Source organism: Lolium perenne, chromosome 3, assembly GCF_019359855.2.
Source record: "Lolium perenne isolate Kyuss_39 chromosome 3, Kyuss_2.0, whole genome shotgun sequence".
NCBI classification, from domain to species: domain Eukaryota; kingdom Viridiplantae; phylum Streptophyta; class Magnoliopsida; order Poales; family Poaceae; genus Lolium; species Lolium perenne.
The window spans coordinates 216,422,583-216,447,880 of NC_067246.2; the positions used below are offsets into that span (position 1 = coordinate 216,422,583).

Genomic DNA, 25,298 nt, shown 5'->3' on the forward strand with positions numbered 1-25,298 from the left:
CCTGTGTCGACGACTTGCGTGCTGGCCTGGCCGGAACGGGCCTTATGCGGACGGTACCAATATTTAGCCGTTGGCACAGTGCATGGCCGTCGGCACCTTGTGTGTTTCCTGTTGTGCTACACATGTGCCAGACCTTGGTATGGCATGTGAGGAAAAATGTTCGGGTGTTGTGAATCCAGGTGTTAGAATGAATTATCGTTGTCTGCCGCGAGAGACATCCTTTGCATTGGCTAGGATTTTCCTCTATGCTGCCCTAGAGGACTAATGTGGGCTTCAAGCAACGACAACAATAAGCATTCTTAAAATACATGGTTTGTACACATATATGGAGAAAGCTGTACGTCAACTTCTTCTTCTGCCTTGTAATGTCCATCACCAATGGTTGATCCATGCAGTTGCGGCAATACATCAAGAATGATTGGAAATTCCACGGCCGATCCGGCCCTGCCATTCTAGGACTTCTAGTCATACATAAAAAAATCTTTTGAATTTTGTGTACGCACTCATCTCCCCCTTCTTACATTCTACTATTGTGAAACATATTTTCATGTGTCCTTTTGTTTTTCTGAAGCTGCCTCCCTAATGATCCTGAGAGACTGGTCGAAGTCATCCAGAAGTTCATGAGCATCTGGAAACTGTGTTTCGTCAACTGCTAGGACTAGCTTGATAATGTTAGCGTAACTTTGATAATGCATTGTCAGGGCCTGTAGTACACATCGAAACCGACTGATTAATAGCATATAAGAAGAAATTATGACACTCCAAGAGAAAACGGCCGATAGTTCCAAGTATGAAACAACTGGAGACATACATAATTTGAGCCAGCAAACCGAAAAGATAATGAGCTTGATCGGAACTTACATGTGGATGCCCATAGACGCTGGGGGCAATGTAGACGATGGGGTGGCCGTAGAAGACCACCTGTTCGGTTGGCCCGGCGACGTTGGAGAAGGACAGAGTGGTGTTCCTCATCATGCCGTAGCATAGAGAAGCTGCGGCCTGTGGAAAGTAATACGATTGATTAACACTTTCAGCCAGGTCACAAAGCTAACAAGAAAGATGAGAAATACCAAAACGACGAGCACCTTAATGCCGAAGATTTTCAATACGACGGACCCGCTCCAGAACGTGAAGGCCGATTCCATGGAACTCTTCTTCCTGCGCGCAACCTGGGCCGCCTTCCGGACGTACCCGAGAGGGTCGTCGCGCTTGGCTATGTGGAACGGGAGTATCATGTAGCCGAGCCGATTCCCCCACTGCGCACCGTTGTCTTTGCCAGACTCCATCATAGTAGCCAGCGTCTGCACATAACACAGATTAGTTGGCAGAATGAAAAACGTGTGTGTGGTGTTGTTTTTTCTGAACTAACATATATATTGTGATCAGAGAGGATAGTTGGACAAAGTTTCATCAGGGTCCTGCTGTTGTTCTGAAAAAATCCCCTCGCGTCGCTCTGCCGGGGCGACCCGAGGGCTCCCATCCGCGCCGCCAGGGGCCACTCCCCACGCCGCCCCTCCTCGCCGCCGCTGCCGCCGGCTGTTGCCGCGGTGGCGGCGGGCCCCTCACTGCCAAAGGTGGTGGGGGGGAGCCCTGCATCGACGACCTCCGTCGTCTTCAAGCGCGGAGCGGCGCGGTAAGCCAGGGCGGCGGCCCTGGACTCCGGTGGTGGCTACAGGGCGAGGCGCAGCGAGGGCTGGGCGTCGTGTGGTGATGTGGGGTTGCGGCGGTGCAGGGGAAGCAGCGGCTCTGGTCGTTTCCCTCCCGTGACGGCGCGGGTTGGCTGAGCGGAGGATCTGCGGCGGCAGCTTGCTGGCCGCCATGGATGGTTGGGGCGGCGTCCCCGGTGCGCGGTGGCGTCCTCCCAGTGGTCGGCGCGCTGCGGGGTGGCGGGGACGCGGCAGTCTGGTCCTTGCGTCCAGATCTGGCGAGCGGTGGCTAGGTGCTGGTGGCCTTGGGATTCAAGGGCATGACGGCGGGATGGTGGGCATCGGCGCTGGCTTGCTGGCCGGCATGCTTTGTTTGCCCTGCCGGTGAAGGACACCTAGGCAGGATGGTGCTCCGGGTGAAAGCCCTGCCCGACTCGGTCGGTGCCGGCGATGACGACGCCCCGGGGCGCCGTTCCCCTTCTTGAAGGCATCGTTGTGGGGCTCCTAACTCTCCTGCATTCAAGGTTTCATGTTCTCCGGGTGAAAACCCAAGCTCTGGCCTCGGCCGGTGCGGGCGACGGCGACGGTCTCGTCGCTTCACTTCTTGGAGGCGTCGTCTTGGAGCGCCTGACCTTCTCTCGGCGGTGGTGGTTTTGCTTGTCGTGCTATCTTGCCATGCCGGACGGGTTGGAGGATGTCGAGGCGGCGGCCTCGGGTAGGTGGCTGTGAGCCGGGGCGGCAGCCCCGGAAGGCGGTGCGGCAGCATCTCTATGGTGCGGGGATGTGGCTTGCCACGCCTTGGGTGGCGACTCTGGCCGTGTGGGCGGCAGGGTAGTCGGCTCGGTCGGATGCGTCCTAGTGGGGACGGTCGGACGTTATGTCGGGGCGGCGGCCCCGGATGAGTTGGTGTGATGGCCGTGGTCTGCGGCCGTTTGCCCTGTGCAGCTTGGGTTGCGAGTGGACGGTTTGTGCGGCGTTGCAGCTCGAGAGCGAGCGGTGGTATGTCGGGGCGGCGGCCCCGGAAGGTGGTGGTCTTGGTGGACGCGCAGGGCGCGACGAAGCAGCGGTATGTCGGAGCGGCGGCTCCGAATGTTCGTCATCCTGACAGTGTTGAGGACATCGACTTTGTGTCGCGAGGGCGACAAGGTCGTTTTGGCGCAGTTCTCTGAGCGGTTCGTCTTCTTCAGCTATGTTGGAGTGTCCCGTGTCTGCTCCTCTCATAGTAGGCACGGCGTCTTCTCTTCGGCTTGGTTGGATGACAAGCTGATCTTTGCGAGTGTGTCGTCTCTTGTATCGGTAGTGGGTTTGAGTTGGCTTGCCCTTGTGGCGTGGCGAGTGGGGGCTTGGCCCCGTGGTGTCTTGTTGTATGGTTTTCGCCCGGTTTTCTCCTAAAAACTGTTTCTGCTTAATTAATGGAGCTTTTGCCTCCGTTTCAAAAAAAAGAGAGGATAGTTGGGAAGGTTCTTTACATGAAGGCCAGGGGTCTTTCTTAGGTTGACAAGAAGAGTTGACCGCACCTTGATGGTCTCGCTGCCACTTTCTCCTAAACATAGTTAAGGCTGGTTAGAACAATCTCATGGAAGTAACAAGACCGTCTGCATCTCTCTCAAAAAAAGAAGACAACCAGCTCAAATTACCCGAGCTCACCTGTTTTCCTAAAATAATACCGAGACAATGCGGCAGAAGTCACTCCAAGCAGCACATCGTTTATAGTCTGCAGGAGTAGAGAGGAATTGCATTTCAGAGGTCAATTATCTTTGACATATGGGATAGAAATAAAACCAAGGTATGAGGATTCACATACGCAGTTTAGGGCGTTCTTGACGTACTTGACATCGTCAAGTCTGAGCGTCCGGTTCATGAATCGCTTGGGCCGGAACTCCACGCCCTCGGCGCCCTTGAACAGCGTCGGCGGGTCGCCCAGGACCGACGTCGCCGTCGCGGCGAAGCACGCCACATCCACCACCGTGTGCCACAGGAGCACGAGAAACGACAGGACCCACGCGGCGAATGCCGCCAGGGCGTCCCAAGAAGGGGAGAGCCGCGGCCGCGACGACAGGGCGTACACGGGGCCAGCGCGGCGGCGGCCGGCGGTGGTGCTCGGCAGGGCCGGGAGCGATGCCTGGTCGGAGGCCCGTCGGGTGCAGGCGATGAAGAGAGACAGCAGGGAGACGCCGTCGCCGACGGAGTGGTGCACGCGGAGCACGAGGGCGGCGGCGGCCTCGGAGGTGGGGAAGTCGAGGACGTGCAGCTCCCAGAGCGGGCGGGAGTGGTCCATTGGAAGCGTGGACAGGGACGACACATAGTCCTCCAGAGCCCTGTCAGGGTCCGCCGACGTGGCGGTGGGGTCCAGGCTCGGCACGATGACGTGGTCGTCGATGTTCACCGTTGTTCGGACCCACTTCGGTCTAGGGTCTTCCTCCTGCTCGTCCACAACCTGCACAGCTGCACATGTGATTCGACGCCATATTTCTGGTTTCTCACCGGGATCGGTATTTGGTTTCGGCTTGTGCCATGTTTCTAGAGATAATTGATTTGGATTTATGTAGATTTTACATGTATCTAGAGAAATTTAGATAAATCTGAGTCACTTCATTTTTTAGACTGGGGGAAGTATATATTTTCCTCAGAGCTGATATTGGTTTGCTGATGGGAACGTACTGTGATTGAACTAGGCACGGAAAAAAAAGCCAGCCACACTCGAAATTGATTTGATCAATTTGTCTACATCAGTCGATCACACAAGCTACATAGTCACATTAAGGGGCTACATTCGTAGATTGAATACGCAGACTGCAGACAGTTAAGTTTCTACAGTGTAACACGGAACACATGAGGACTAGCTCTCCGGGCAAAAGGACTGCAAACCCAATTACTTCACTGAACTATCACAGCGTTTATTACCAAGAGGACTAGCTCTCTGGGCAAATCGTATCGGCCACACAGCTAGCTCGATAAGACTAGTCACAATAGGAAGTATCATACACTAGTATCATGTACATGATACTAGTTTATGATACCACCTCCACAATGCATAGTAGTATCATAATATGATATCATACTTATGTCATATTTAATGTTTTGTAGAATCTCAATGCAAATGTGTGTACATGATGTATTTGTCATGAAGTTTTCTTGGTTTATGTGTCATGATACGGTATCATATTATGATACTATTCTCATCTCTCACCTCATTAATTAATGTGACATATCAGTTTTTTGCTAACACGTGCATGATACTACTTATGATACTCCCATTGGGACTAGTCTAAGGCTCGTGAGTATTGAAAATTGAAGTTAGTATCTTTAAAATTTAAGCCTAACAATAAAGGCATCCCATCGATCAAGAGTGGAAGAACCTAGCGTCGCTGACTTATTAATTCGGTTTTGCTAGTTATCGGTTGATCGAGAATTAGCTTAGATATCGGTTGATTATCTAACCATTAGATTTGTATCATGAATCGTGCTTTATTTGAGTTGCAAGTGGGTTAAAAATATTTTTTCCAACTACAAGTAGTTTGCAGCTGATAAAAGTGTTTCTAACTGTTTGATTTGTCTCGTAATTCGTGCTGATTGGAAGAGTTGCAACCCATGAAAAATTAAGCTAATTCTTGGGCGTTGAGACTAGTTGCTTCCTTGTTAATTTTAGGTGTGCAGGGGCAACTCATATTTCCTTTCCTTCTTTAAAGGAAAGGCGACTCCAATAATCTCCTTCACTTTTTTTTCTTCACAAAGTATTGATACCCATGAATCCGTGGAGCAGTTTTTTCATTGTACAACCATTAGTACTAGAAACTGGGAAGAGGAACAGTAATTGTGTGAGCAGTTTGTGCTTTGTATATCCATTAGTATTCGATCCCGGGAAGAGGAACAATATTTTCCAAAAGGAGGTTAAGATCACCGGCCTCTGCATCGAAGAGATGTGTACGACATTTATTTAGATAAGAGAAATAGTATAATCTTTAAATATTCTATATCTTCTGAGAATGAGCTGGTATTTTACGAATTTAATGTGAGCTAGTAGCACATTTTCCCCTTTGGTGTGTTCTCTCCTAATTGTTCGAGTGGTATTATCTTGTAAATGTTCTCTATCTTGTATAAAGATATATTTGCATACCCTCAAAAATAATATTAGAACTTAAGAAAGAGAAACAATACATAGACTGTACTTTGTACTATAATCTCCATGTCGACGGTAATGCAACACTCTGCTATGAAGATGTAGCCTCCGCCGCAAACATGTAATCTGTGCCGACACCCACCACCACCGAATCCTTCCTTTCTCCAACGTGGATCGATGAAGAAATCGTTGAGATAAGATCGAAAATGGAAAGCACAAGGAGACGATTCAAATAGGGAACAAGTTTGTCTCAGCGCAACACAACTCCCCAAAAATTGAAACCGACACATTTGCTAACGTGCACCCGTAGGTACTCTCTGCGATGGGCCCAAATAGGTAGCTACAACACCGATCAACGCGAACCGTTGGAAGTTTTTAATAAAAAATTGTGTACTTGGTTTGGCCGTTGAGCGACGTTTCGACTTCGAATGGATGTGCTCTCTTTATTTGGAATGCATTTTAGCGTATTTTAAATATCGAAAAACTAAGGCAAAATATCCTCTTGTAAAAAGTGACTCGTTGTGTGATAAACATAATATGATCAAAAATTTGATGCTAAAATAAGTCTTTTTACGAGACATTGTTTTTGTCCTTTCTAATAAACCAAAAAATATTGGGTTTTTTTCCTAACCTTACGTGCGCATATTAAATGTGATGGACACGTACGTAAAAAAATTTCCAAAGTTTTTTGACACTTTTTTAGGGAGCATACGCACTAAGTAGCTGTATTGAATTAATTTCCGAATCGCCGCCCGGTATTAGTTCTCTTCATTTCACTTTTGCATTTGATTATGTATCGGTGAGTAGTTTGTGCTCTGTACAGCCAACAATACGAATCGATCTTATCCCAGGAAAAAAAATACGAAGTACTGTAAAACTTGGGAAAGAGGAATAGTACAAATCCGATGGTATTTTGTATTCTGATCTCCATGCAAATGGCAGAGCACTGGTTAGACGAGTTTTTTTTCAGCTTCTAGGATGGCTTCTCCTAGCCAGTTAAGCGAATCACGGCGCATGGGCAGGTTAACGAAGAACGTACCTGGAGGCTGCAGAAGCGCGGGTGGCGCGCGAGGGAGGCCTCGAGGCCGGCCCGCACGGCGGGGAGGTCGACCGCGCCGCCGAGGCCGAAGACGGAGACGATGTGGCAGCTGAAGTGCGGCTCCCGGAACAGCCGCCCCGTCGGGCTCACCGGCTCCTCCTCCTCCTTGCCCGCCGCCGTGCGCGTCGCGTCGATCTCCAGCGCCGGCTTCCGCATCGCGGCGCCGCGGCGGCGATCCATCCTTCCTTCCGCTACGGCGTGACCGCGGCCGCGTGTGCGTGCTTGTGTGTACGGTGTACCTGTGGACTGCTCGTTTTTGTAGACCTGAAGCAGCATGGGACGGTGGTGCACAGTAGCGGTCGTGGCGGGGCAGCGCCGGTGCAGGTGCGTGGACACGGCGCGCACGCGCGTCGCTGCCGTGCGTCGGTTTTTCTTTCTTTCGGGGAACCTGCGCGTTGCCTTTTCGTGTGAGTTTTGAGGAGAACCTCGGTGCGACTTGGGGGCTGCCGGATTGCGCTTTCAGTGCTGGTAGACTTGTCGTATTGTTCGTCGTCACGACCGCCCAGTGCAAGCGTTGGCGGACGAAGGAAAACGCCATTAGGAAGGCCACCGCTAAAAACTCAAGTCTTTTCAGGGGCGGCAATTGGAATCTCTAGAAGGTGCAGGCAGGCAGTTCTGACGTGCCTTCAGCAAGTTAGAGGAGCCGCGTCAACTCAACCAGTCAGAGTGCACTCAGCCCACAGAAATGATTTTGACTCATGCAGGAAAATATGTTTGGTCCCAATTTAATAGGTTTGAGATATATCTGAAGATAACAAATTTAATCATACTTCGCAGCACGAATCATAAAGCAAATACGAGTTTCCTTCCGTTCTATCGGCAAAACACTTTCGGTGGTGTTTTCATCGAGAGGAGCTTTCGTTGCGTCCTTGGCCGTAACCGCAACGGGAGTTTCAGTAGTTATGACTACCGCACACTCAAAATGTGTCAGGCGAGTGCTCTGGCTAGCACCGCCATCGCGGGTGGCGAGGCAGCTCTCATGACTTAAAGTCGTATGGATTCGCAACGTGATGAGAATCAGAATCGGAGGAGTAGACTGTTGTTGGAGTAGAGGTCTATGCATATGTTGAGTTTGGAGTCGACGCTGAGTAAAGCTCGCTGCAAGAGCCGACAGAAGATGTCATTGCAGATACCGTAGTAGTTGATGGTAATGTTGACTCCATTGGGACTGAGCAGATTGGATCCGTAAGGAGGATAGAACCTGCTGAACTGAAGTGGAAGCGGAAGCTCCCAAAGGTCACCTCTTCTCCCTCGTTGAAGGAGGCAAAGGCCGGTCGCACAGTAAGCGTGTGTGGTTTGTAGGTCACAGATCCAAAATAGGTCGATTCTCCGAGAACAAACAGGTTGTAGATTTCTGGGATAGAAACCGCGGAAACCATGGATCCAACACGCGTACTTCCCACAGACGACGGCAATTGACATGGGGTAACCACGACAATGCCCATATGTGATGGACTTGGATTTTGGGGAGAAGCATGTTGGTGGTTTTGACGGTGTACAAGCACAAGACACAAGGGACAAAACAATGTTTACCCAGCTTTAGGCTTGCAAAGAAGAAACCCTACATGGTGCTTGTTTGCTTTTATTGATGATAAGATTACAGAAATCACCGAGATTAGCTAAGGTGAGGTTAATCTAGCAAACCTACCTGGCCTTTTGATGTTGCGCAGATGGCACACCGTTGGGGAACCCCAAGAGGAAGGTATGATGAGTACAGTAGCAAGTTTTTCCTCAGTAAGAAACCAAGGTTTAATCGACCAGTAGGAGAAAGACGTGACTTCTGAAGGTGTTGCTAGCTGACTTGTGGCAGGGCGCACTATCTGCGTCAGCAACAACGTGAAACTTGCACACAACACAACCAAAATATTTTGCCCCAACTTACAGTGAGGTTGTCAATCTCACCGATTTTGCTGAAAACAAAGGATTAACCGTATAGTGTGGAAAGAGATGTTTGTTTGCAGTGAAATTAACGAGAACAGTGCTTGCAGTAAGTAAACATAATAGTATGATTTTATCAGTGCAAAAGAAAGGACCGGGGTCCACAGTTCACTAGAGGTATCTCTCCATAATGATAAATAACATGTTTGGTGAAAAATTTACAGTTGGGTGATACGTCGCAAACGTATCTATAATTTTTGATGCTCCATGCTTGTTTTACACCAATTCATATATGTTTTTATCACACTTCGTTGCACTTTTATACATTTTCTGGCACTAACCTATTAACAAGATGTCATAGTGTCAGTTCCGAATTTTCTGCTGTTTTGTATTTCAGAAAAGTTGTACAGGAAATATTCTCGGAATTGGACGAAACACAAGCCGAAGTCAATATTTTTCTGTAACGAAGACATAGTCCAGAGGGGGGACGAAGAAGAAGCGTAGGGCGGCCAAACCACACCTTGGCGCGGCCTGGCCTGGGCCCACGCCAAGGGGTGGTGTGGCCCTCCCAGGCCTCCACCGACCTCTCCATTCCGCCTATAAGAAGCCTCCTGACGCGTGAACCCTAAATCAATCAGCCTCCGCCCACGAAAAGTTTTGTAGCTCCGCCGCCGCCGAAGACAAGATCTGGGGGACAGAAGTCTCTTTTCCGGCACCCTGCCGGGACGGGGAATTGCCCCCGGAGCCATCTCCATCGACTCCACCGCCATCTTCATCGCGTTGCTGACTCCCGTGATGAGGAGTGAGTAGTTCTCCCCCGAGGCTGAGGGATTTACCGGTAGCTATGTGGTCTATCTATCTCTCCATGTATGATCTTTATGTGACCATGAGCTTTGTACTCTAGTTGAATAAGTAGATGTTATTCTTCAACTACCGTGCTACTCAAGTGGTTTTATTATGTGATCTTCGGGACACCTTGTTCAACGGTGTGAAGGTGACAGTGTGTACACCATGTTTATTTCTTAAGCTTAATTTACAGAAATACTTATGAATTGTGGTGTCTAGTTATTACCATCTTTGTATGCTCAAGGTGATAGTGTGGGGCATCCATAGATTGAGAATGCAAACTTTAAGGAATGCTTATGCAACCCTATGCAGTGAATTTGTGTTTGTTATCAAACCGGAGAGTGGTTCAGAGTAGCATAGTGAAGTGATAAGATCTATGTATTCAATTATGGTATCATTGTTGAGAGTGTCCACTAGTGAAAGTATGATCCCTAGACCTTGCTTCCAAGCATTGAAACATCGTTTACAATCAATTCTGCTACATGTTTGCTTGCTGCCTAATCAAGCATGTAAAGCATTGTGACATGGGATCTAAGTACTCTAAATATATAGGCATGATAGATATAATTCAATAGAACTTAGCAACCATGTTATAACATGAAGAGTAACTCAGTCAAAGGATCATGAATAATAGTGCATTGAAAGCAACTGTTTATTTATGAACATAGAGCAAACATAACAAAGTGGTACTCAACATGTCCTTTATGAAATAGCAAACCATAAATGCTAGGACACCTTCAAAGTTCAGAGGGTGAATAGATACAAGTAATTTGAGAGGAAGCAATAGCACCATCATGAATCAATCAATAATAATTTTGGGACTATGGACATTACACTAAGAATGAAAACTATGCTCTCTTAATCGGTGCATAAAGTAGAAGATGGAGACTCAACATAAAAGTAAAAGAGAGACTCTTTGCAGAGTAAGCAAGGTAAACAAGTTTTATAAACCTTCCAAAAAGTATGGTACTTATTAGCTTTGAGCTCTCATTGCCCCTATCATAAGCATCTTGAATGGTTAAAGTTAATGTGAGTCAAATATGATCCATATGCTTGCAAATCACAAGTTGAAAATCTCATGCCCGTTGAATGCGAGTACCTAAACCTCATGCTACTCAACTTAGGTCCAAAATAAGTCCTTGTCATTGTAAGTATACATGTATCATTGAGAACCACCAATGGGGTACCTCTTGCCCGATGATATGGAGGTACTCTTGTAAGAGCAATCCCATGCCAAAATGACAAGACAAACAGACACTGATCATCTCAGCATTTTTTTATTTACTATGGGTATAGCTTTTTATTGCAAATGGTTCATAGAATGCTCATTATGCCTTAGCTGTAAATTTCCACCATGGATGATGCATGTCTTAGATTAGCGGCCCAGGCGTTTCTCTAACTCATATACAAACTCCATGGACTTAGAAGTTTCCATTTTATTTCGCACCGCTAGGCATCCATAAACAAAATAACATGACATCAACTAGATATAAGTCCAATGTCGAAAGTGTTCCCCATGAAAGCATGGTTCTACTAACTCCCAACTCGCAATTTGCAAACATATAAACTTCATAAGATAAGCAAAATGATCAAGTTTATTAAGTGCAAGAAAGTAAATGTGCCATCAAGTTCGTGAGAGCTTTACTGACTAATTTTCTCATGCCAAAATTTAATTCGGAAAAGATAAATAAAAACATAATGAATTACATGGAATAGCAATAATGCTATTAGGTAGATATGGTGGACACAATTGGCAAACTTTGTTTCATGGTGGTTGGATGTACGCGTAGAGATCATACTCAGTACAAGCGAAGGCTAGCAAAAGACTGGGAGCCACCAACTAAGAGAGAAATAATGGCCATAATCATGCATAGCGACAAAAAATTATCAATAAAAGCATAAAGTGATATTACAAGTCAAAAAATAAATGATCATAGAGGCTTTAGTTGACTGGTTATAGTCATAATATGGTATAAGCATGCGTCAAGTCAACCCAATAAAGCATCAAAGGAGAATACCACAATATTATGCTTTTATGATGGAAACAATACATGATTCTTTCAATGACACATTATGCACTCTTAGCTATTTGAGACAAATCATACTACAACAATAAATAGTAAGCATATGACAAGAATAACATCCAACATGACATGCCAAAGTCTATGCCACAGTCTAGACAAGCTTCCTTTTGCATCACTATAGTGATGAAATGTTTTACTCGTATCCAACACCAATCAACTTATTTGAAAGCTCTTAGGGATGAAATACAATATGGACCAGAGAGATAATAATACATAAATAAATAATACTAATGAGCTCTGAACAAAATTCAAGTGAAAGAACAAGAGCTAAACACAGTACCAGAAAACTAGAACACTCGCAGAATAATAACAGCGAAAACTAGAGCGTTCTATGCAATTAAAATGGAGCGGGTCTTTCTCTAAAACAAATGGGACGGAATCCAACATATGCTACAGCAAACAAAACTAAACTAAACTAAAAACAAAATAAAGACGCTCCAAGAACAACACATAGCGTATGAAGCAATAAAAATATAGCGCATAAAGAGATGACATGTTGCTTTGTTGATGAAGAGGGGATGCCTTGGGCATCCCCAAGGTTTGATGCTTGTAACTCTTGAATATGTCTTGGGGTGCAGGGGCATCCCCAAGCTTGAGGTTTTGTCCATTCTTCATCTCATCACATTATTCTCGTTTCCTTACACTTGAAAACTTCCTTCATACAAAACTTCACACAATTCTTTATTAGCAACATTAGTACAATCAAAATAAAAAAATTACTTGGGTTCAGTACTAACATATATCAAGCATATATTAAAGCATTAGATATTGTAACAACTCTTTAAAAAGCTCTTTGATCAAAAGAACTTAAAAAAAGTGATTTAAGAGGCAAATGCAAATAGTGCAAAAATCTATCAAAATAGAACAACAGGTAAAGATCGATTTTTTTGAAAATCCTCTATTGCTTATCTTGAAAAGTGGTCAACTAATGAAAGTTAGATAATAACCTGGGTCATTTTCTAAAAAATGACAGCTCAATATTCCGCTCTAGCTATTTTTACGAAGTTTTATGGTAACAACACATAATCTGTTTTCAGGACATCAACTTCCCCAAATCTTACTTTCTACCTATTAGTGGCTATTCTTGGAACAAAAATGAAATACAAATGATAAGGAGAGCTTATTACAGAGGTAATAACTTTCAAGACTCAACAAAAGAAAAAATTACAGAAAATAAACATGGTTGTCTCCCATAAGCGCTTTAACGCCTTTCAGCTACTCGCAGAAAAAAATGCAAGCATCAAGTATTTTCAAGTGAAGAAGCATCATCATCAATCCCTTCCTCTAAAACACAAGTTGTCAAAATATGTACTTTAGATACCCCTGGGGATGATTCAACATGTAAACCACTCTCAGTTGTACTAAAAGTTTTATCAATTTTAAACATATTATGGGATTTTGATTTAGATGCCTGATACGTCTCCGACGTATCGATAATTTCTTATGTTCCATGCCACATTATTGATGATATCTACATGTTTTATGCACACTTTATGTCATATTCGTGCATTTTCTGGAACTAACCTATTAACAAGATGCCGAAGTGCCGATTCTTTGTTTTCTGCTGTTTTTGGTTTCAGAAATCCTAGTAACAAAATATTCTCGGAATTGGACGAAATCAAAGCCCAGGGGCCTATTTTTCCACGAAGCTTCCAGAAGTCCGAAGGAGAGACGAAGAGGGGCCACGGGGTGGCCAAACCCTAGGGCGGCGCGGCCCCACCCCTGGCCGCGCGGCCCTATGGTGTGGGCCCCCCGTGCCGCCTCCTGACCCGCCCTTCCGCCTACTTAAAGCCTCCGTGACGAAACCCCCAGTACCAAGAGCCACGATACGAGAAAACATACTGAGACGCCGCCGCCGCCGATCCCATCTCGGGGGATCCAGGAGATCGCCTTCGGCACCCTGCCGGAGAGGGGAATCATCTCCCGGAGGACTCTACACCGCCATGGTCGCCTCCGGAGTGATGAGTGAGTAGTCTACCCCTGGACTATGGGTCCATAGCAGTAGCTAGATGGTTGTCTTCTCCCCATTGTGCTATCATTGTTGGATCTTGTGAGCTGCCTAACATGATCAAGATCATCTATCTGTAATTCTATATGTTGCGTTTGTTGGGATCCGATGAATAGATAATACTTGTTATGTTGATTATCAAAGTTATATCTACGTGTTGTTTATGATCTTGCATGCTTTCCGTTACTAGTAGATGCTCTGGCCAAGTAGATGCTTGTAACTCCAAGAGGGAGTACTTATGCTCGATAGTGGGTTCATGCCTGCATTGACACCTGGGACAGTGACATAAAGTTCTAAGGTTGTGTTGTGCTGTTGCCACTAGGGATAAAACATTGATGCTATGTCTAAGGATGTAGTTGTTGATTACATTACGCACCATACTTAATGCAATTGTCTGTTGCTTTGCAACTTAATACTGGAGGGGGTTCGGATGATAACCTGAAGGTGGACTTTTTAGGCATAGATGCAGTTGGATGGCGGTCTATGTACTTTGTCGTAATACCCAATTAAATCTCACTATACTCATCATGATATGTATGTGCATGGTCATGCTCTCTTTATTTGTCAATTGCCCAACTGTAATTTGTTCACCCAACATGCTGTTCGTCTTATGGGAGAGACACCTCTAGTGAACTGTGGACCCCGGTCCAATTCTCTTTACTGAAATACAATCTACTGCAATACTTGTTCTACTGTTTTCTGCAAACAATCATCTTCCACACAATACGGTTAATCCTTTGTTACAGCAAGCCGGTGAGATTGACAACCTCACTGTTTCGTTGGGGCAAAGTACTTTGGTTGTTTTGTGCAGGTTCCACGTTGGCGCCGGAATCTCTGGTGTTGCGCCGCACTACATCCCGCCGCCATCAACCTTCAACGTGCTTCTTGGCTCCTCCTGGTTCGATAAACCTTGGTTTCTTTCTGAGGGAAAACTTGCTGCTGTGCGCATCATAACTTCCTCTTGGGGTTCCCAACGAACGTGTGAGTTACACGCCATCAAGCTCTTTTTCTGGCGCCGTTGCCGGGGAGATCAAGACACGCTGCAAGGGGAGTCTCCACTTCTCAATCTCTTTACTTTGTTTTTGTCTTGCTTAGTTTTATTTACTACTTTGTTTGCTGCACTAAATCAAAAAACAAAAAAATTAGTTGCTAGTTTTACTTTATTTGCTATCTTGTTTGCTATATCAAAAACACAAAAAAAATTAGTTTACTTGCATTTACTTTATCTAGTTTGCTTTATTTACTGTTGCTAAAATGGCCAACGCTGAAAATACTAAGTTGTGTGACTTCACAACCACAAATAATAATGATTTCTTATGCACACCTATTGCTCCACCTGCTACTACAGCAGAATTCTTTGAAATTAAACCTGCTTTACTGAATCTTGTTATGCGAGAGCAATTTTCTGGTGTTAGTTCTGATGATGCTGCTGCCCATCTTAATAATTTTGTTGAACTATGTGAAATGCAAAAATATAAAGATGTAGATGGTGATATTATTAAACTAAAATTGTTCCCTTTCTCATTAAGAGGAAGAGCTAAAGATTGGTTGCTATCTCTGCCTAAGAATAGTATTGATTCATGGACTAAATGCAAGGATGCTTTTATTGGTAGATATTATCCCCCTGCTAAAATTATATCTTTGAGGAGTAGCATAATGAATTTTAAACAATTAGATACTGAACATGTTGCTCAAGCTTGGGAAAGAATGAAATCTCTAGTTAAAAATTGCCCAACTCATGGACTGACTACTTGGATGATCATCCAAACCTTCTATGCAGGACTAAATTTTCTTCGCGGAACCTATTGGATTCAGCTGCTGGAGGTACCTTTATGTCCATCACTCTTGGTGAAGCAACAAAGCTTCTTGATAATATGATGATCAACTACTCTGAATGGCACACGGAAAGAGCTCCCCAAGGTAAGAAGGTAAATTCTGTCGAAGAAACCTCTTCCTTGAGTGATAAGATTGATGCTATTATGTCTATGCTTGTGAATGATAGGACTAGTATTGATCCTAATAATGTTCCATTAGCTTCATTGGTTGCACAAGAAGAACATGTTGATGTGAACTTCATTAAAAACAGTAATTTCAACAACAATGCTTACCGGAACAATTCTAGTAACAACTATAGGCCATATCCTTATAATAATGGCAACGGCTATGGTAATTCTTATGGGAATTCTTACAACAATAATAGGAGTTCACCCCCTGGACTTGAAGCCATGCTTAAAGAATTTATTAGTACGCAAACTGCTTTTAACAAATCTGTTGAAGAAAAGCTTGGGAAAATTGATATACTTGCTTCTAAAGTCGATAGTCTTGCCGCTGATGTTGATCTTTTGAAATCAAAAGTTTTGCCTAATGAGAATCATCATAATAAGATTGTTACTACAGCAAATGCCATTCAAGTTAGAATTAATGAGAATATAAGATTAATGGCTGAACTGCGTGCTAGGTGGGATAGAGAAGAAAATGAAAAACTAGCTAAAGAGAAGAATATAGCTAAAGTTTGGACTATTACCACCACTAGTAATGTTAATTCTACACATGTTGCTGCACCTCCTACTAATACTAATAAAAGAATTGGTGTTAGCAATGTTTCCACTTCTAATGCAAAGCGCGAGAAACTGCCTGAAACTGCTAAAACTGCTGAAACTGCCTGTGATAAAGCTGCTGAAATTTTTTCCAACATTGGGGATGATGATCCCATTGCTTTAGATTATAATGGTTTGAATTTTGATGATTGCCACATCTCTGAAGTTATAAAGTTCTTGCAAAAACTTGCTAAAAGTCCTAATGCTAGTGCTATAAATTTGGCTTTTACACATCATATTACAAATGCTCTCATAAAAGCTAGAGAAGAGAAATTAGAGCGTGAAGCCTCTATTCCTAAAAAGTTAGAGGATGGTTGGGAGCCCATCATTAAGATGAAGGTTAAAGATTTTGATTGTAATGCTTTATGTGATCTTGGTGCAAGTATTTCTGTTATGCCTAAGAAAATTTATGATATGCTTGACTTGCCACCGCTGAAAAATTGTTATTTGGATGTTAATCTTGCTGATCATTCTACAAAGAAACCTTTGGGTAAAGTTGATAATGTTCGTATTACCATTAACAATAACCTTGTCCCCGTTGATTTTGTTGTCTTGGATATTGAATGCAATGCATCTTGTCCCATTATATTGGGAAGACCTTTTCTTCGAACTGTTGGAGCTATCATTGATATGAAGGAAGGTAATATAAAATATCAATTTCCTCTCAAGAAAGGTATGGAACACTTCCCTAGAAAGAGAATGAAGTTACCTTTTGATTCCATTATGAGAACAAATTATGATGTTGACACTTCGTCTCTTGATAATACTTGATACACACTTTCTGCGCCTAGCTGAAAGGCGTTAAAGAAAAGCGCTTATGGGAGACAACCCATGTTTTTACCTACAGTACTTTGTTTTTATTTTGTGTCTTGGAAGTTGTTTACTACTGTAGCAACCTCTCCTTATCTTAGTTTTGTGTTTTGTTGTGCCAAGTTAAGCCGTTGATAGAAAAGTAAGTACTAGATTTGGATTACTGCGCAGTTCCAGATTTCTTTGCTGTCACGAATCTGGGAAAAATCCCTCTGTAGGTAACTCAGAAAATTATGCCAATTTACGTGAGTGATCCTCAGATATGTACGCAACTTTCATTCAATTTGAGCATTTTCATTTGAGCAAGTCTGGTGCCATTTTAAAATTCGTCAATACGAACTGTTCTGTTTTGACAGATTCTGCCTTTTATTTCGCATTGCCTCTTTTGCTATGTTGGATGAATTTCTTTGATCCACTAATGTCCAGTAGCATTATGCAATGTCCAGAAGTGTTAAGAATGATTGTGTCACCTCTGAATATGTCAATTTATATTGTGCACTAACCCTCTAATGAGTTGTTTCGAGTTTGGTGTGGAGGAAGTTTTCAAGGATCAAGAGAGGAGTATGATGCAACATGATCAAGGAGAGTGAAAGCTCTAAGCTTGGGGATGCCCCGGTGGTTCACCCCTGCATATATCAAGAAGACTCAAGCGTCTAAGCTTGGGGATGCCCAAGGCATCCCCTTCTTCATCGACAACATTATCGGGTTCCTCCCTGAAACTATATTTTTATTCCATCACATCTTATGTGCTTTTTCTTGGAGCGTCGGTTTGTTTTTGTTTTTTGTTTTGTTTGAATAAAATGGATCCTAGCATTCACTTTATGGGAGAGAGACACGCTCCGCTGTAGCATATGGACAAGTATGTCCTTGGTTTCTACTCATAGTATTCATGGCGAAGTTTCTCCTTCGTTAAATTGTTATATGGTTGGAATTGAAAAATGATACATGTAGTAATTGCTATAAATGTCTTGGGTAATGTGATACTTGGCAATTGTTGTGCTCATGATTAAGCTCTTGCATCATATGCTTTGCACCCATTAATGAAGAAATACATAGAGCATGCTAAAATTTGGTTTGCATATTTGGTTTCTCTAAGGTCTAGATAATTTCTAGTATTGAGTTTGAACAACAAGGAAGACGATGTAGATTCTTATAATGTTTTCAATATGTCTTTTATGTGAGTTTTGCTGCACCGGTTCATCCTTGTGTTTGTTTCAAATAAACCTTGCTAGCCTAAACCTTGTATCGAGAGGGAATACTTCTCATGCATCCAAAATACTTGAGCCAACCACTATGCCATTTGTGTCCACCATACCTACCTACTACATGGTATTTTCCGCCATTCCAAAGTAAATTGCTTGAGTGCTACCTTTAAAATTCCATTCTTCACCTTTGCAATATATAGCTCATGGGACAAATAGCTTAAAAACTATTGTGGTATTGAATATGTAATTATGCACTTTATCTCTTATTAAGTTGCTTGTTGTGCGATAACCATGTTCACTGGGACGCCATCAACTATTCATTGTTGAATTTCATGTGAGTTGCTATGCATGTCCGTCTTGTCTGAAGTAAGAGAGATCTACCACCTTATGGTTAAGCATGCATATGTTAGAGAAGAACATTGGGCCGCTAACTAAAGCCATGATCCATGGTGGAAGTTTCAGTTTTGGACATATATCCTCAATCTCAAATGAGAAAATTATTAATTGTTGTTACATGCTTATGTATAAAAGAGGAGTCCATTATCTGTTGTCTATGTTGTCCCGGTATGGATGTCTAAGTTGAAGAATAATCAATAGCGAGAAATCCAATGCGAGCTTTCTCCTTAGACCTTTGTACAGGCGGCATAGAGGTACCCCTTTGTGACACTTGGTAAAAACATGTGCATTGTGATGATCCGGTAGTCCAAGCTAATTAGGACAAGGTGCGGGCACTATTAGTATACTATGCATGAGGCTTGCAACTTATAAGATATAATTTACATGATGCATATGCTTTATTACTACCGTTGACAAAATTGTTTCATGTTTTCAAAATCAAAGCTCTAGCACAAATATAGCAATCGATGCTTTTCCTCTATGAGGACCATTCTTCTACTTTTCAATATTGAGTCAGTTCACCTATTTCTCTCCACCTCAAGAAGCAAACACTTGTGTGAACTATGCATTGATTCCTACATACTTGCTTATTGCACTTATTATATTACTCTATGTTGACAATATCCATGAGATATACATGTTACAAGTTGAAAGCAACCGCTGAAACTTAATCTTCTTTTGAGTTGCTTCAATGCTTTTACTTTGAATTATTGCTTTATGAGTTAACTCTTATGCAAGACTTATTGATGCTTGTCTTGAAGTGCTATTCATGAAAAGTCTTTGCTTTATGATTCACTTGTTTACTCATGTCATATACATTGTTTTGATCGCTGCATTCACTACATATGCTTTACAAATAGTATGATCAAGATTATGATGGCATGTCACTTCAGAAATTATCTGTGTTATCGTTTTACCTGCTCGGGACGAGCAGAACTAAGCTTGGGGATGCTGATACGTCTCCGACGTATCGATAATTTCTTATGTTCCATGCCACATTATTGATGTTATCTACATGTTTTATGCACACTTTATGTCATATTCGTGCATTTTCTGGAACTAACCTATTAACAAGATGCCGAAGTGCCAGTTGCTGTTTTCTGCTGTTTTTGGTTTCAGAAATCCTAGTAACAAAATATTCTCGGAATTGGACGAAATCAAAGCCCAGGGGCCTATTTTTCCACGAAGCTTCCAGAAGTCCGAAGGAGAGACGAAGAGGGGCCACGGGGTGGCCAAACCCTAGGGCGGCGCGGCCCCACCCCTGGCCGCGCGGCCCTATGGTGTGGGCCCCCCGTGCCGCCTCCTGACCTGCCCTTCCGCCTACTTAAAGCATCCGTGACGAAACCCCCAGTACCGAGAGCCACGATACGAGAAAACATACTGAGACGCCGCCACCGCCGATCCCATCTCGGGGGATCCAGGAGATCGCCTCCGGCACCCTGCCGGAGAGGGGAATCATCTCCCGGAGGACTCTACACCGCCATGGTCGCCTCCGGAGTGATGAGTGAGTAGTCTACCCCTGGACTATGGGTCCATAGCAGTAGCTAGATGGTTGTCTTCTCCCCATTGTGCTATCATTGTTGGATCTTGTGAGCTGCCTAACATGATCAAGATCATCTATCTGTAATTCTATATGTTGCGTTTGTTGGGATCCGATGAATAGAGAATACTTGTTATGTTGATTATCAAAGTTATATCTACGTGTTGTTTATGATCTTGCATGCTTTCCGTTACTAGTAGATGCTCTGGCCAAGTAGATGCTTGTAACTCCAAGAGGGAGTACTTATGCTCGATAGTGGGTTCATGCCTGCATTGACACAGGACGGTGACAGAAAGTTCTAAGGTTGTGTTGTGCTGTTGCCACTAGGGATAAAACATTGATGCTATGTCTAAGGATGTAGTTGTTGATTACATTACGCACCATACTTAATGCAATTGTCTGTTGCTTTGCAACTTAATACTGGAGGGGGTTCGGATGATAACCTGAAGGTGGACTTTTTAGGCATAGATGCAGTTGGATGGCGGTCTATGTACTTTGTCGTAATGCCCAATTAAATCTCACTATACTCATCATGATATGTATGTGCATGGTCATGCTCTCTTTATTTGTCAATTGCCCAACTGTAATTTGTTCACCCAACATGCTGTTCGTCTTATGGGAGAGACACCTCTAGTGAACTGTGGACCCCGGTCCAATTCTCTTTACTGAAATACAATCTACTGCAATACTTGTTCTACTGTTTTCTGCAAACAATCATCTTCCACACAATACGGTTAATCCTTTGTTACAGCAAGCCGGTGAAATTGACAACCTCACTGTTTCGTTGGGGCAAAGTACTTTGGTTGTGTTGTGCAGGTTCCACGTTGGCGCCGGAATCTCTGGTGTTGCGCCGCACTACATCCCGCCGCCATCAACCTTCAACGTGCTTCTTGGCTCCTCCTGGTTCGATAAACCTTGGTTTCTTTCTGAGGGAAAACTTGCTGCTGTGCGCATCATACCTTCCTCTTGGGGTTCTCAACGAACATGTGAGTTACACGCCATCAATGCCTTTGGAACATACATAAATTTTTGCTCTTTTCCCAAAAAGGCTTTCACCTTCTTAAACCCAAGAGGAAAAAAAGTTGAACTTAAAGTTTCCATAGCTTCCTCTAGCTTACCAATGCTAAGATTTATATTATCATGGGTATTGCTAGCTTCTAAAACAGTGACTCTTTTATTGATACTTTCTATGGATTCATTAATTTGGCTAGAATTACCAAGGCAATTTGGTAAATTTTTCTCTAGAGAGATTAGTCTTTCTATAGCATCCTCCAAAGTGTTCTTAGTTTTACCAACATTAGTAGGTGGGATTCCTACCAAGCATTCAATTAAATTTTAGGCTTCTAAAGCGGGAGCACCTAGAAAAGTACCCCGTGTGAGAGTATCCAAAACATATCTATTCCAACTAGATAAACCAACATAAAAATTTCTAAGGAGGATCATGGTAGAATACTTTTTAGTACATCTATGTTGAGCATTACTTATTCTATACCAATCATCTTTCAAACTTTCTCCCCCTTGTTGCTTAAAAGAACGAACCTCAACTTCAGGAATACTCATTTTAGCGAAATTAAATCTAAGTAATAGAAATAACATCAATAATAGTAATTAATTTTTTGCGTTTTTGATATAAAGAACACTATAAAAGAAACTAGTTTTTGTGTTTTTCATATAATGAAGCAAACAAAAAAACAAAATAAACTAAGCAAACTATAACAAATTAAAGAGATTGGAGATGAGAGTCTCCCCTTGCAAAAATCCTCTTTCTCCCCGGCAACGGCGCCATAAAATCTTGATGGTCCTCCGGTGATGGCGCCAGACAATTTTGCTGAGCGTTGTTTTGGAAGCGGTTGGGAAACCCCAAGAGGAAGGTGTGATGAGCACAACAACAAGTTTTCCCTCAGTATGAAACCAAGGTTTAATCGACCAGTAGGAGAAATGAGTGACTTTTGAAGGTGTTGCTAGGTGACTAGTGGCAGGACGCACTACCGGCGTCAGCAACAACGTGAAACCTGCATACAACACAACCAAAATACTTTGCCCCAATTTGTAGTGAGGTTGTAAATCTCACCGGTTTGCTGAACACAAAGGATTAGACATATCGAGTGGAAAGAGATGTTTGCAGAAAGTAAACAGAACATGATTGCAGTAGATGAATTTATCTGTGTAAAGAAAATAAGACCGGGGTCCACAGTTCACTCTAGGTGTCTCTCCATAAAGATAAATAGCATGTTGGGTGAACAAATTACAGCTGGGCAATAGACAGAATATCGACCATACATGAAAATATGATTACTATGAGATTAGATTGGGCATTACAACATAATACATAGACCGTAATCCAACTGCGTCTATGACTAGTAATCCACCTTCCGGTTATCATCTGAACCCCTTTCAGTACTAATTTGCAAGCAACAGATTATCACATTAAGCAATGTGTGTAAAGTAAACAATAGAATTACCCTTGGATAAAACATTATTGGTTTCTCCGTAGTAGCAACGACACATCTACAATCTTAGAAGTTATTGTCACTCTCCCAGAAAACTAGAGGCATGAACATACTATCGAGCATAAATACCCCCTCTTGGAGTCACAAGTATCTACTTGGCCAGAGTATACACTAGCAACGGAGAACATGCAAGATCACAAATAACATATGACATTAATATATAATCAATCTCAACATAGTATACAATATTCATCGGATCCCAGCAAACACAACATGTAGGATTACATAAGGATGATCTTGATCATGTAGGGCAGCTCACAAGATCTATACATGAAGCATAAAGTGGAGAAGACAATCATCTAGCTACTGATATGGACCCATACTCCAGGGATGAACTACTCACACATCACTTCGGAGGCGGGCATGACAATGTAGATGCCTCCGGCGATGATTTCCCCCTCCGGCGCGCAGGGTGCCGGGAAAGAGTTTCAGAACCCCCGAGATGGGTTCTACGATGGAGGCCGCGATGGAACATTTCGTGGATTGAGGTTCGGGTATCCGGGATTTTCCCGAGAAGATGTATAAATAGGCAGAGGATTTAGGTCGGTGGGGTGCATGGGGGCCCACACCCCACTTGGTGTGGGCCACACCTAGGCCGCGCCATGGGGTGGTCTGGCCGCCCTGTGGCGCCTCTTCGACCCCCCTTTGGACTTTATCTTTGTATCAGTAAAATATTGACTTCGGCTTTTGTTTCGTCCAATTCCGAGAATATTTCCTGTACAACTTTTCTGAAATACAAAAATAGAAGAAAACAGGGAACTGGTACCGTGGCATCTTGTTAATAGGTTAGTGCCGGAAATCATATAAAAGTGCAGCGAAGTGTAAGAAAAACATATATGAATTGGTTTAAAACAAGCATGGAGCATCAAAATTTATAGATATGTTTGAGACGTATCACTGCCATTTTTATTTCAGATTGCAATTATCACTCATAATCATCCATATTACTTGTATTTCACTATCTCTTCGACAAGTGTATTGGGTGTGTTGGGGACATAAGAGACTTCTTGTATCGTAATTGCAGGGTTTCTTGAGAGGGATATCTTTGACCTCTACCTCCCTGAGTTCGATAAACCTTGGGTGATTCACTTAAGGGAAACTTGTTGCTGTTCTACAAATCTCTGCACTTGGAGGCCCAACATTGTCTACGAGAATAGAAGCGTGCGTAGATATCACTGGGAAATTGACAGAATAAAGACCGTACATGAAAAGATGATTAATATGAGATTCATTTGGGTATTGCAACATAATACATAGACTGTAATCCAACTGTGTCTATGACTAATAATCCACCTTCCGATTATCATCCGAACCCCTTCCAGTATTAAGTTAGAAGCAACAGATTATCGCATTAAGCAATGTGTGTAAAGTAAACTATAGAATTATCCTTAGACAAAACATTGTTTGTTTTCTCCCTACTAGCAACATCACATATACAATTTTAGAAGTTATTGTCACTCTTCCAGATTACTAGAGGCATGAACCCACTATCGAGCATAAATACTCCCTCTTGGAGTTACAAGCATATACTTGGCCAAAGATCATAAATAACATATGACAAGTATATAATCGATCTCAACATAGTATTCAATATTCATCGGATCCTAGCAAACACAACATGTAGCATTACATAAAGATGATCTTGATCATGATAGGCAGCTCACAAGATCTAAACATGAAGCATAAGTTGGAGAAGACAACCATCTAGCTACTGCTATGGACCCGTAGTCCAGAGATGAACTACTCACGCATCACTTCAGAGGTGGGCATGGCGATGTAGATGCCTCTGGTGATGATCTCCCTCCCCGGCAGGGTGCCGGGAAGAGCTTCAGAACCCTCCCGAGCTAGGGTCGGTGATGGTGGCCGCGACGGAACTTTTCGTGGATGGAGGCTCGGGTATTTAGGTTTTTACCGAGATGGTGAACAAATAGGAAGAAGGGCGAAGTCGGTGGGTGCCCGCCTCGTGGCGCCCCTTCGTCTCTTCTCTGGACTCCGTCTTCGTTACAGTAAAATAGGAACTTCTACTTTTGTTTCGTCCAATTCCGAGAATATTTCCTGTACAACTTTTTTAAACTACAAAACAACAGAAAACATGGAACTGGCACTGTGACATCTTGTCAATAGGTTAGTGACAGAAAATGTATAAAAGTGCAATGAAGTGTAAACAAAACATGTAGAAATTGGTGTAAAACAAGCATGGAGCATCAAAAATTATAGATACATTTGCAACGTATCAACATCCCCAAGCTTAACTCCTGCTCCTTCTCGAGTAGGTAAGTTATAAAAAAAATTGAGGTGACATGAAGCCAACACAATCTTGATCAAGTTATTGTAAAAGCATTGTGAGCTAGGATCAAAGTAATCTAAACATAGACATGAAAGATATAATTCTAACAATAGAACTTAGCAACTATGTTACAACATGACAAGTAACTCAAACAAAAGATCATGAATAATTGTGCACTGAAAGGAACTGTTTGTTTATGAGCATAGAGAAAACATAGGAAAGTGGTACTCAGTTTGTCCTTTATGAAGTAGCAAAACATAAATACGAGGACA

The 25,298-nt window shown here is 43.2% G+C and overlaps 1 protein-coding gene across 2 annotated transcripts; it reads right to left on the reverse strand.

Annotated features, from left to right (window-relative positions):
* Window positions 1–272: 272 nt before the first annotated feature.
* On the reverse strand, window positions 273–7,147 carry LOC127343349 (wax ester synthase/diacylglycerol acyltransferase 11). Of its 2 annotated transcripts, none has more exons than XM_071828322.1 (7): window positions 6,806–7,147; window positions 3,451–4,083; window positions 3,294–3,360; window positions 3,116–3,189; window positions 1,071–1,301; window positions 862–999; window positions 273–704 (listed from the first exon to the last, which is right to left on the reverse strand). In XM_071828322.1, the coding sequence occupies exons 1-7, from the start codon at window positions 7,139–7,141 to the stop codon at window positions 546–548; spliced, it is 1,638 nt and encodes a 545-aa protein (XP_071684423.1). In that variant the 5' UTR covers window positions 7,142–7,147; the 3' UTR covers window positions 273–545. The 2 variants fall into 2 exon arrangements, with proteins under 2 accessions (XP_071684423.1, XP_051225423.2); XM_051369463.2 differs by having other exon boundaries at window positions 1,086–1,301; window positions 6,806–7,132.
* Between the last annotated feature and the right edge of the window lie 18,151 nt (window positions 7,148–25,298).

Bases quoted from the DNA above. Each gene is read 5' to 3' on its own strand.
- LOC127343349 (XM_071828322.1), bottom strand. From the start codon at position 7,141: ATGCTGCTTCAGGTCTACAAAAACGAGCAGTCCACAGGTACACCGTAC. The intron at 3,361-3,450 runs GTATGTGAATCC...CTACTCCTGCAG, and splicing joins TCAAGAACGCCCTAAACTGC to ACTATAAACGATGTGCTGCT. The intron at 1,302-3,115 runs GTAAAGAACCTT...TGTTATGTGCAG, and splicing joins GAAAGACCCCTGGCCTTCAT to ACGCTGGCTACTATGATGGA.